The sequence below is a fragment of the Penicillium arizonense genome (assembly GCF_001773325.1).
Source record: "Penicillium arizonense strain CBS 141311 chromosome Unknown PENARI_contig026, whole genome shotgun sequence".
In the NCBI taxonomy this organism is placed as follows: Eukaryota; Fungi; Ascomycota; class Eurotiomycetes; order Eurotiales; family Aspergillaceae; genus Penicillium; species Penicillium arizonense.
Window position 1 is genome coordinate 166,919 of NW_019173303.1, and position 12,818 is coordinate 179,736.

General features: G+C 49.3%; 4 protein-coding genes across 4 annotated transcripts; 3 read left to right on the plus strand and 1 right to left on the minus strand.

Annotated features, from left to right (window-relative positions):
• Positions 1 to 3,003: 3,003 nt before the first annotated feature.
• PENARI_c026G01173 (homeobox domain-containing protein) lies at positions 3,004 to 4,833 on the plus strand (the record flags this gene model as incomplete). The annotated part of the gene is made up of 4 exons (XM_022635892.1): positions 3,004 to 3,575; positions 3,627 to 3,764; positions 3,822 to 4,459; positions 4,532 to 4,833. The coding sequence occupies 4 exons, from the start codon at positions 3,004 to 3,006 to the stop codon at positions 4,831 to 4,833; spliced, it is 1,650 nt and encodes a 549-aa protein (XP_022484229.1).
• A 1,104-nt stretch (positions 4,834 to 5,937) lies between these two features.
• On the plus strand, positions 5,938 to 6,380 carry PENARI_c026G06593 (putative copper resistance protein Crd2; the record flags this gene model as incomplete). The annotated part of the gene is made up of 3 exons (XM_022635962.1): positions 5,938 to 6,097; positions 6,149 to 6,244; positions 6,310 to 6,380. 3 exons carry the CDS (start codon positions 5,938 to 5,940, stop codon positions 6,378 to 6,380), a joined length of 327 nt encoding a protein of 108 aa, XP_022484170.1.
• Positions 6,381 to 7,381: 1,001 nt separating this feature from the next.
• Positions 7,382 to 10,379, plus strand: PENARI_c026G08812 (AP-2 complex subunit alpha; the record flags this gene model as incomplete). Its single annotated transcript, XM_022635989.1, has 4 exons — positions 7,382 to 7,833; positions 7,887 to 8,221; positions 8,274 to 10,201; positions 10,269 to 10,379. 4 exons carry the CDS (start codon positions 7,382 to 7,384, stop codon positions 10,377 to 10,379), a joined length of 2,826 nt encoding a protein of 941 aa, XP_022484126.1.
• Positions 10,380 to 10,623: 244 nt separating this feature from the next.
• Positions 10,624 to 11,448, minus strand: PENARI_c026G08713 (YggS family pyridoxal phosphate enzyme; the record flags this gene model as incomplete). The annotated part of the gene is made up of 1 exon (XM_022635988.1): positions 10,624 to 11,448. One exon carries the CDS (start codon positions 11,446 to 11,448, stop codon positions 10,624 to 10,626), a length of 825 nt encoding a protein of 274 aa, XP_022484206.1.
• Positions 11,449 to 12,818: the final 1,370 nt, after the last annotated feature.

Sequence of the window (12,818 nt, forward strand, 5' to 3'; positions counted from 1 at the left end):
CCAGACTAGTGCTGAATTCGCAACTTCTTCCGAATTAGTATAGCTAGAGATGTTAACCATGGAAATCCAATTGACCCTGCTTTCTCAGACCGTGACGTCCATGGGTATAGTTCGACCCGATTAGTGTTAGGACAAGCAATTTGACTGGACAAAGCTATCTAACTCGTGTGATTCAGGACAAAGCTATCTAACTAATATGAATCAGGTAATGGGAACGGGTACGAATACGTATATATTCACGCCTATCTGAACACATTGCACATTCTCACATTCTCACATTATTGATTATTGATTATTTACCTTTCATAGTCCTGCAGGCCGTCGGCCCATTTTGCCGCAGGGGAGAAAAAAAGGCCACTCCATCCGAGCCAAGAGATCGGCTTGCGTCACCCACACGACGTGTAAGCAATGAAGCGAAATGAAAGGGCTATAACATGTTAGGGAATTAAAGTTGCTCTTCGATCACCTCGATCTGATTCCCCCCACACCGTACAATTTTCCTGTCTGGACCATGTACTGTAGGCGGATAGTTCCGCGTGGCTGTCTCTTTGACGTTATTTCATTTCCCAAGCCAGAGTTTGGCCATATTCCTTGAAAGGGAAAAGAGGTCAATGATGAAGCGATCGTCGCCGTTTCGGCCGTAGCGAATCAGCTCTGTGGACTCTGATTCGGGATCGAAGTCCAACGGTTCCGAGTTTTCTCCTCCGAGACCCATCAAGGCTGCATTGCAATGCTCCACGTTGGATATATACGGGGAACCATGAGATGCACTCCACTTATACACTGTATGTCATTGTACGGAGTACTTACATGTACACTGTACTCTGTATTCTGCCCGTATCATGTGGCGTGGCTGAGTTTGTGGCACCTATGAGAAGGGAGTAAAAACCCGGTGGACTAACTTATACTGTGCATGTACGAGTACCCGCAGTCTATTCGGTATTCCCGAGGCAAGTTCTGGTCCACAGTAACTGCAAGATCTTTTTACTCATTTCACCTGCGACCCGAATTGTTTCATGTTGTGGAGATTTCAGGAGACATCTACCGAGCCATGGTCAAAGTCGACAGTCATTGCCCCCTAACGGGTAACGGATGATTTTCGCCCTCCCTGTCTCTGCGCATGGTCCGCTAGGTGGTCTTTCCTGCTAGGGCCAACGCCGCTTCTACAGGAACTAGGAACTATCGAAATTCTTTCGGACGGGATTTTACAACGGTTAGCACTAGAATTGAAGGGTAGTATATAATCCCTGTTTTGCCGCTAATACATGTAACTTGGACCCGTTTCAGAGCTCGCCAGTGTCGCCAATGAGGCTCTCCCAGTCATACTTCATGCAGCATTGCAATTGGATTGAATATTTGCATATTTGCATATTTGCATATTTATTTTTCATTTTTGTTTTGGTCTTACAATCCCGGTAACTCCACTTGACCTACCTCTCTATCCATTCACGATGGAGTGTGGCGGGCAGCGTGCTGAGTGGTCATCTCTGATCGATAGCGAGGGTCCGGCGGCTTAGGGTGCCGCTTACGGATCCCACCACGCCACATACTTCCACATGGTCTGCGAGTTCCGGCCGAGCAAGGGTCTTTCGTCTACGGTTGGCTGATGACCCATGCAAATGGTGTCGGGCTTTTTTGTTTGGCTTTTTTCTCGCCTTTTTCTCTTTTCTCCAGATCCCGGGAGATCGAATCCCATATACCTGTACCATGTATCATGCAATCCGGCAGTGTAAAGATGTGAGAAACAACTATAAGTAGCTGGTTGTTTCTCTCTCGTCCGAGCCGAACTCCGCTGGACCCATACTTCTTTCTTCCTTGTCCAGACTTGTCTGAGCTGAATTGCTCCGGATATTTCCAGGCCGTTCAGCTCGGGGCAGACGATTTGCCACAGATCCATGCGTCCTGGAAGATTCGGCCGTGGCCTTTATGGAGAGGTGGCTCTGAGCACGACTCCAGTATTACCCCGTACTTGGTATATTTTTCTTTTTTTTTGGATCTTCTAGAAAGCCTTTAGGCCGGATATGGGTAATGGATCTGAGGCTATGGTTTTATTCTCCGAAGACGATCCTTTTAGTGATACTACTAGCTGTTTTATGTATCATTTCTTTACGCATCTGTAACCTGTGTCTGATACGGTGACGGCGCTATTGACCGTTCGGTGTGGGATCTTCAGTAAACAGATCGGAGTGATCGCATCTGTGGTGCTCTTAACACATGTAGTCTTTCCCCCCACCCTTTCAGTGATCGTTGGGTGTCGTACCTTGTGCATTTCCCTGTTTTGGTGTCTCTTTTGGCTTTCATCGGACCCGTTACGACCGTTGGGATCGACCTAATCACAATACTTTTCACTGCGCAATTCATATCTTCAAAGGAAAGAAAGCCGGAGGTATTCTGCATACTGGTCTTTTCCCGGGCCCTGTGACTATACTTGTGGACCCTTGGAGCATAGTGGGCGTCCGTTTAATATCCTATCCCGACACCTATTTCCACTACCTCCGCCCTTGTCCTCGCTTGGCTATTGAGCCTTGTTGGATTTGCCTCTCACGTTTGGGATTATCTCCCCTGGTCTAACGACATTGCCAGGTACCAGACTTCTCACCCTGGTGGATGCCCTTCTCTTACATGTACTCCGTACAAGCCGCGTAAAGCTCATCAGAAACGATCTCAGATTCAGAGGAAATCAAGTGTCCCGCCTCTTCGTTTGGGCCATCTCTTTTTCCTTCTGGACTGCTGCACGCCGGTTCTTCTGACACACATCAGTTGGCGCCCATCACCCCTCTCTTTCTCTCCAGCAGTATAGTCTGGAACACGCTTCACCCTTTACTCCGTTTAATTGAAGAATCCCTTCCTTTACGCAAGCGCCCCGGTATTTCGATCAGACCCACCGTCTCATCTAAGGGCCGTTATTAGTACTTTCTGATTGCCAGGTTTCTCTGACGTGCTGATCCTTTGCCTTGAGATTCTTGAAAATCTTCGTGGTCAAGGACTCAAGTCGATTCTATCATGTCAGTCGGCGGTCCTTGCCTTTGGTTGCCTGCATTATCTACGCCAGTCCCTTCGCCCCTGTCTGCAGTCTCATCTCATCTGTCCCGGAACAGCGAGAGACTCTCTCTAGGAAGGACGATCTCCCCCCATTACTCTGTGAGGGAGAAGGAGCCCGGTATTCCCGGTCCTGTTTCTTTTGCTTCTGGACGTCCTGCGGAGATGCAACCGGCTGGTTTCAAGGCTGAGAATGCCTTGAATAACCCGTCCTCGTCCATGGGTATGTCTGGTCCGGCGTACGCGGGAGAAATCCCATCTCGGGATAGGGTCAACCACAGGCTAGAAGCTGCGAAACAGGATATGCTACCGCGGGTCAAGTTGGAGATACCCAGTATCAACCAGCGCCCCTTTTCGCCTGCTCAGCCCCTGGTCGGGCCCGGACATCTTGATGAGACAGCTGGTTCTTCGTTTGGACATGATCACCGGGATGAGCACGAACGAGAGGAGACGCCTGATGATGATAAGGATATGATGGGGAGCGATGACAACAATAGATCGCCGTCGTTGGAGAAGAAGAAAATGAAGCGATTCCGGTAGGAGACTTTGAGATGAAGTACAGAAATCTGAGGCTGACTAGGGCTTAGTTTAACACATAACCAAACACGTTTCCTGATGAGCGAGTTCACTCGCCAGGCACATCCAGATGCTGCTCATCGAGAGCGCCTTTCCAGGGAGATTCCTGGTTTGACTCCTCGTCAAGTACAAGTCTGGTTCCAAAATAGGTAGGGCTTCACTATTCACCTCTGCTCAGTTCTCTGTTAACGTGGGCATCTCTACAGACGAGCAAAGCTCAAGCGTCTGACCACGAATGATCGCGAGAGAATGCTTAAATCTCGGGCCCTCCCTGACGATTTCGATACCACAAAAGTTCTTCGCACGCCTTTTGAGGGCAAATCAACAGGTGTCACTCCAGTGGCATCTCCACAAGGCTACGCAGCCCCAAATCCGGATTTCGGGGCCTTGAGAACACTGCGTACTGAATGTTTCCCCCGACCAAATGAAGACGAGTACCTCGTTTCGCCTCTCAGCTCTGCGTCGACCGCAGGAACCTACATGTCCTCGACTGCGGGACGAAATGACGGTCTGAATCAGTCGAACATGATGTTCCGTCCTGCAGCTTCTGCCTCCATGAACGATTTACATAGAACCATTCGCAACGATTACCCTGTCACCAGATCGAGCAGCCTGTCCGATGCTTCTGCTCATCCTTCTCCTTACGCATATCAGATGCCCAATCGCTTCGCAGGACCTCAGGCAAATCAGCCAGGTCTGCCTTATATGAGACGTCCCATGGACTATTCTATGCCACGGCACCATGGCATGGCTGCACCTTACGACCAGCACCAAACTTTCGAGGGCTCAGTGTCCCCAACCGACTCACAGGGGGCACATATTACATACGACATGAACAATCTCGGTATGTCTTTTCTCCCAACCGGGCATGAACCAGCCCAACAAAAAGCAATACTAACAAAATACTTTCAAACAGGCTCGCAGCCGCAAAATTACCAGCTGGGAATGGGCTCCCAGCTACCATCACAAGGACGACCCATGTCCACCATGCAGAACATTCCAGTCTCAGCTCCCCAGGAGTACCGATCCTTCCCATACGAGACTCCCTCGGCCATTCCCTACACACAAGCCAACACCTCCAGCATGAACCTTCCCGCCTCTTTCCCTTCTGAGTCTGGCCCTGCAGGACACGATCAGATGCAAACGCCAACTTTGGACCCTCTGAGAAACAAATTCGGGAACTCGTCTTACAACTATCCTAACTATATTCAGCAGTGAGGGAAGCAACAGGAGCAATGAGCTCAAAAACATGGACGCCAGCCTTGTCTGCTATGCCCTCGCTCTATACTCTCTGGCGCAATTTTCATTATCTACACAAAATTTTCGACTTCGACATCGACTTCATTACTGTCATGTCTCGATCTCGATCTCCACCTCTACCTCCATGTTCCGGTTAACTGGTTAGCTGGGTTAACCAAGGATCCTTGATCTATATCAGCGTGCTTTAATCATTAATCATTTTCACAGCGTTTCTGGCTTTGGTTTTATGGGTTTTCTTTGGGGTTTCTTCTGTTCTATGTGTTATACTATCCTTATATTCTGTTTTAACTGCATCTTTATTTTATTCTCATATGTCAGCTCTGTGATTCTACAATTGATCGTGTCGGGGTTGTTGAGTATGGTATAATTGGGTAGTGGTTTAATCTGGGTCATTTCCAGATAGTACCACAAAGCTTGCCTGATATCAATAAGCGGTTGGACAGTCCGCTACTGTAGTATACTAGATAGCATGTGAAAATATATAATGACCACCTGTTCACTCCCTTATCCCCTGTCTTTCTGGCAAATGCAATTTCCGAGTCGTTATTAGCTTATAATCTTTAACTCATTCGGGTCAGAGCTCCCGATGCACCTAAATCATAGTTCCCTTGCCTGCATAGCCTAGCAAAAGCACCGGAGTCCGAGTCCCAACATCACACCGGGTCAACTTGGTCATCCACATCCGTCTCATCAAATCAGAAACAAGACAAAAGTAATCCTCAACCCTTTGCCTGAACTCATCCACAATCAGGCCGCAGTCTCTGGCCACTCAAGTGGCGAGTATTTGAAGTGTACCAAGTGCGGCCAACCAGCAGCCTGCAAATGAACAATATGACCACGTGATTCCATCCATGCTAGCCAATCAGAGCACAGTCATTAACAACCATCTTTGACTCTGACGCATCCAGCCAGTATAAATAAGAGAGAAGCAGGACGTATCTTCTTTTCATTTTCTCATCTTATTTAAAGCCTCCAGATCTTTGAATCTTCACTCCTCAATTCTCCAACTCATAGAAAGTTGCAGCTTTGCAAATTCATCATCTGATCACCCAACCCGCCAACATGGTCCACCCCGCCACTACTTGCTGCAAGACCTCCCAGGACGGCAGCTGTGTCTGCGCCGCTCAGGCCAAGTGCTCCTGCGGCCAGCAGAGCGCTCTCCACTGCAGCTGCAACAAGGCTTCCTCCGAGAACGCCGTGACCGGTCCGCGCTGCTCTTGCCGTAAGTCACCTTTATTTTCCTGCAGAGATGTCTATACTAACATGCAAATAGGCGCCCGCCCCGCTGGCCAGTGCACCTGTGAGCGCTCCGTCAGTGAGAACGCGGCCATCTCTGGCGAGACTTGTGCTTGCGGCAGCCGTCCTCAGGGTATGTTTTGTTCTACTATCTCCATAACTATCGGTAGATGAGATTTGCTAACTTTGCTTCTTTAGCTTCCTGCACCTGTGAGAAGGTTGCTGGCATCGAGTCTGCCCTTGAGGTTGATTTCACTACCCGCTCTTAGATGAGAAATCATCTGGTCTTTGTTTTATCTTTTATTGCTTGATGGTTGATGTGCTGTCTCCATCCAGTTGCATTTCCTTTCCTTGCTGTTGCGGGATTGGTGGAGTCTTGGGTTCGGGCATTCATATAGTTGCTTTGGGGGTTTGATACTCACGAGATACGAAATGAGAGATTAATTCTTTTTGTTTGACTGAATATTTAAGTAAAAACCTATGCAGAGATGGTAATTCGAGTCAGATTCAATTTAAGGATCCTAGAGGATATGTAAATGGATTGGGTGGCTTTTAAATAGGAACGTGCTTAAAATAGGTACATTTCGAGCCTCATAAAAGCTTGTTCCTCTGAGGTGCGCGGATGAGCAATGGAATGGTTGAGCTGAATATCACAATAGGGCATAACCCCTCGCTATAGCATCTGCGTACATCTTTCATTTGACGGAATCATTATGATCAGGGATCTGTAGAGTGCAAGTAATACTCCCAGCACAGCCACCGCCCAAACATTATTCCGAAACCACCGCCACAGCGGAACTCTGGCTGATCGACAGCGGAAGTGACCCAGGAAAGACAAGTTTATGGGGATGGACTCATCACCTCTGCTGCTCACCTATTTCTCCTGGGGTCACTAAACTGGCTGTTTTGTACGTTGTCACCCCAGCTCAAATCCGTGGCTTCGGGTCCCACCAGCGGCTGACCAGCATCCCAGGAACCCTCCCATAACCTCAACCCCCTGTTTTCCGCCGAGCTCCAACAAGCCCTTCCGAATCCCTCCCAAATCACCTGCATGGCCAATGCCCACTAGCCGAACTGCCATCGTAACCGGGACATGGTTGTGTGACGTTGAGCCTCCGATCGCGAACCCCCTGAGGCGATAATCCCGCGTGGCATGCGCGGGCGACCTTCGAACTGAACCCCACCATACCGCCCTTATCACGGTCACTCGTATCTAAATTCGTGGCTACATAGCGAGACGGTCCAATACCTACAAACACAAGCCGCAATCATGTCGTCGATGCGAGGGCTGGTGCAGTTCATTGCCGATCTGCGCAACGCCCGTGCGCGCGAACTGGAAGAAAAGCGCGTGAACAAGGAGCTTGCCAATATCCGACAGAAATTCAAGTCTGGGAATTTGAACGGCTACCAGAAGAAAAAATACGTTTGCAAGTTGCTCTATGTCTACATCCAGGGCTATGATGTTGATTTCGGTCACCTTGAGGCTGTTAACTTGATTTCGTCCACTAAGTACTCTGAGAAGCAGATTGGATACTTGGCTGTTACGTTGTTCTTGCATGAAGAGCATGAGCTGCTTCATCTGGTTGTTAACAGTATTCGGAAGGATCTGCTTGATCATCATGAATTGAATAACTGCTTGGCATTGCATGCTGTAGCTAATGTTGGTGGTAAGGAGCTGGGAGAGGCTCTTGGGACAGAGGTCCACAGACTTTTGATCTCGCCGTGAGTTCCAATATCTGATCCCTGGTTTGCTAGGTTTCTGACTGTTTTTTTAGGACTTCCAAGGCTTTTGTCAAGAAGAAGGCTGCTTTAACGTTACTCCGGTTGTACCGCAAGTACCCGGGTATTGTTCGGAACGAGTGGGCTGAGAGAATTATTTCAATTATGGATGACCCCGACATGGGTGTTACTCTCTCTGTTACCTCTTTGGTTATGGCGCTGGCACAGGACATGCCAGAGGAATACAAGGGTTGCTATGTCAAGGCTGCACAGCGGTTGAAGAGGATCGTGGTCGACAATGATATTGCCCCAGATTACCTCTACTACCGTGTTCCATGCCCATGGATCCAGGTCAAGTTCCTGCGCCTGTTGCAGTACTATCCTCCGTCAGGTAAGACCAGTCAATTTGCAATTTTTGCTCAGTTGCTCACCTTTTATAACAGAGGACAGTCATGTTCGCCAGATCATCCGAGAGTCTCTATCTCAGATGATGCAAGCTGCAATGGAAACACCTAAGAATGTTCAGCAGAACAATGCTCAGAATGCAATTCTATTCGAAGCCATCAACCTCCTCATCCACCTCGACTCTGAGCACAACCTTATGCTACAGATCTCCTCCCGCCTGGGCAAATACATCCAGTCTCGCGAGACCAACGTTCGATACCTCGGTCTGGACGCTTTGAGTCATTTTGCCGCTCGAGCTGAAACACTTGACCCGATTAAAAAGCACCAGAACATTATCTTGGGCTCGCTTCGAGACCGTGACATCAGTGTCCGACGTAAAGGATTGGACCTGTTGTACAGCATGTGTGATACCAGTAATGCCGGCCCGATTGTCAATGAACTCTTGCGATACCTGCAGACTGCAGACTACGCCATTCGAGAGGAAATGGTGTTGAAGGTTGCCATTCTTACCGAGAAATACGCCTCAGATGCACAGTGGTACATCGATATGACATTGAAACTGCTTTCACTGGCAGGTGAACATGTCAACGACGAAGTGTGGCAACGAGTGATTCAAATCGTTACAAACAACGAAGAGTTACAAGCGTACGCAGCACACACTCTCTTAAACTACATGAAGAGCGATTGCCACGAAAGTTTGGTGAAGATTGGCTGCTACGTCTTGGGCGAGTTCGGTCACCTTATCGCCGAAAACGCAGGCTCAAGCCCTATTGAGCAGTTCCTGGCCCTGCAGGCCAAGATGTTCTCCAGCTCTGACAATGCGCGGGCCATGATCCTGTCATCGTTTGTCAAGTTTGTGAACCTGTTTCCCGAAATCAAACCTCAGCTTTTGCAAATCTTCCGCCTGTACAGCCACTCTCCCGATTCTGAACTGCAACAGCGAGCATTTGAATACCTGTCGCTGGCGACCCTCCCCACAGACGATCTGCTCCGAACAGTCTGCGACGAGATGCCTCCCTTCTCCGAGCGGGCTTCCATTCTACTCTCTCGGCTGCATCAGAAGACAGCCGGTGCTAGTGAAAGGAAGGCTTGGGTTATTGGTGGCAAGGATGCCAATGCAGACAAACAGGAAATGCTCCTTGCACAGAACACCGGTCTCAAGCGCACCTTCACAACCATCGTCCATGGCACGCGAACTGGGTCTAATGGTACCCCCACCAACGCAACCGGTTCAAGTGCATCGGGCGACTTGGCAGGCCTGGATCTCAGCAGTCCTTCGGGCCCAGCACCAAACATGGCAAGTGCCGCTCATCTGACCCCCGAATGGGACATTGGCTACAACCGCCTGTTTTTCTCCCGCGAGGGAGTTCTTTTCGAAGATGCCCAGATCCAGGTCGGACTGCGGTCAGAGTACCGGGGTCCTATGGGTGTAGTCAAATTGTACATCTCAAACAAGTCCACATACCCTATCGGGTCCCTTACCACAACAGTCGACAACCCCGCCTCTCCCAACCTGAAGGTCGACACCAAGAACCTGCCAGAGCCAACAGTGGCAGCTTCCGGGCAGACACAGCTGACTCTGTTCTGCACTGCACATGGCCCTTTCACGGATGCGCCTACAATTCGTATCTCATACCTGGCCGGTGCGCTGCAAGCATATACGCTCCAGCTACCTGTCTTGATGCATCGCTACATGGAATCCTCAGCGCTGTCAGCTGAAGAATTCTTCAAGCGATGGCGCCAGATTGGCGGGCACCCGCTGGAGTCACAGAAGACTTTTGGGTTAACAGGCAAAAACAAGTCGATCAACGAGGCATTTACTCGCAGGATTGTCGAGGGCTTATCGTTCAAAATCTTGGACGGTGTCGATCCAAACTCTCAGAACATCGTTGGATGTTCGGTATTCCAATTCGAGGGTGGTAAGACCGGCTGTCTGCTCCGGCTGGAGCCCAACTATGAGAAGTCGGTATGTACTACTATTCCCTTTGCTGTTCTTCTAACTGTAATGTATCATCTTACTAACTCTACCTCAGATGTATCGTGTCACGATCCGTGCTACTCAGGAACAGGTCCCGCAGTTCCTCGTGAGACAGATGGAACAGAGGTTGTCGCAGGGAATAAGAGGAGACGAGTTCGACTCGTAATGCATTTGCATCTGCGGCTGGGTTCGAGCTATTCATGTATATCTCTAATTGGATTCCCCAGTCAAATACCAGCGAGCGTTCTTCGAATTGGAGCTCGTTCTTTTCTTGTATAAACCTTCCACTAAAATTGGTAAACAGTATACTACAGTAGGACCTTATCCCCATGCTCCCTTCTTTCATGCAAAGGGTAAAAAAAATGCAAAACAAAAATCGTAACTCATAAACCCCGTAATGCAGTCCAAACTCAAACAACCCTAGCCTCAGCCTTAGGCGGCCGATCCCCAAAGATAGTAGTCCCAACCCGAACCTGATCACTCCCAAGAGCAATAGCCCCCTCAAAATCAGAACTCATTCCCATACTAAGCTCCAACTCCGCCTCAGCACCCGTCAACCCAAGCTCCTGAACAATCCGATCCCTGGTCTCACGCAAACAGACAAAATCCTCATTCTCATTCTCTGCAGTCGTATCCCTCGACCTAGCAATCGCCCCAATAGTCATAACACCCTGCAATTTCAACCGAGGACACTTCTCTCGAATAAAAGAACACAATCCCGCCGCCGCAGCAGGTTCAATGCCCGACTTATTCTCTTCTCCGGATGTGTTAACCTGCACATAGACGCGCAGTCTGCCATCAGCACCATCGTCATCTTGCCGACCAAGCTTCGCAACATCCCTCTCCCCCCACCCCTTATCAAGCAACCCAGCCTTCTTCTCCGTATCAACACTCTCAACAGCCCACAACCCACGCACATCACGCGCAAGCATGACACACTTATTAGACTGCAACCCGCCAATGAAATGCCATTTAATAGTCGGGGGCAGGAGGCGGGATTTCTCAAGCAGTTCTTGGATGTAGTTCTCGCCGAAGTGCGCTTGTGAGACTGGCGCTGGTGCTTGGTGTAGTGCTAGCGCGTCGGATGCGGGTTTGAGCTTTGAGACTGCTACTAGTCTGACTGGTTTGGAGGGGTTTGGGGCTTTTGCTGCCGCTGCGCTGATTCGGGCTGTTACTGCGCTTAGGTTTGCGAGGAGGGCGGAGGTTCGGGCTGGTGTTGCTGTTGCAATTGCCATGTGGGGAGATTGTTGTGGGGTTTCGGTGGTCATTTCAGGGTGGTCTTGGTGGTTTGTGTAGTTGGGTGTATGTGTGCGTGGTTTAACTGGAGAGTGTGTTTGTTCTCGTTGCTGCTCACTTGGGAGTGTGTACAGCTTGGTAAATAAAATCCCGAGCTATAGAAGTGTTTCCGCCTCAGGCAGCAATTCGGAGATGGCCGTCACACGTGACCTTGACGTCTCGACACCGCCACAGATCTCTCTCTCTCTTCACATCTTCCGCTTGCATCTTCGATCCGCACGGTGAGATCATCCGATCTGACCCACGCGACGGCAGGATTGTCAAACCCCGATACCCCGATTTTACGGCGCTAGACGATACATATCGCAGCAGACTATCCCGGGATCCTGGCGGCAAGTCTAACAGGTAGAGGTCCAATCACTGATCTGCATGCTCGGAAAAGAGGTCCTATGGAGCAAACCCTATGGAGCACCGGCACCAGGCGGAGCTCCTCTCAGCCTTTCAGGGCTCATATTGTCGTTGAGTTTTAAACTGTGTTCTCTATTTTTATGGGCTTCTGCAAGCCTTATTTTGGACCTTGTCGAACCTGTCGAAACGCATAGGCGCCTGTGGTTTTTTTCTTTTTCCGGTCTCGCTTTGTAGTTTGCTTTGTCGGCCAAGACACAAGGCCATTTTTATTACTGTACAGCCCCATCAAAGCGCTTGCCAAGCTGCACTGTGTAATTAGATGCCTAATGCCTTCTAAAATAGTGCCAGAAAATTCGCGCCGGACCAGAATACGACCTGGTTCGCTGTGTCAGATGTAACCTATTGGCCGACGGATGGGGTAAGATGCAGCCCTCTGCATGGCCCCAATAGTAATTCGGAAGAAGTAGAAAAGAAAATAAGGATTTCTTTGACGTCAGACCAATCAATAGCCATGGTTCCCATTCATGACCTGAGTTCACTCATCATGACAGTCCACATCCGGGTACATATAGATCTGATCTAGAACTTAAGCTTACTACTTCTCACCTACTTTCCTGCATCTTCCTCATCTTTCCCTTACCTACTCGTCTCTACTCAGCTGGACTGAATACGAGTCATATCCGTCCGCCTCTTCCATACTACACACCTCCCTGCCTTTTATTCAGGCCCAATATCTCGAAAAATCACCGAGCTCCAGCCATTGTCAATATATGATATTTGCATTGGCATCCACACCTCTTTGACCGCATAGTCGACCCACTCGACTCGCATTTCGAAATCACACACAACATCACGGACCGAAACATCCGGCATATCCATACCAATATCCATCATCTCGTGCAAACACATCGTGGGAACCAGGGAACCAGTCATTCCCAAACAACAACAAAAAAGAACAACA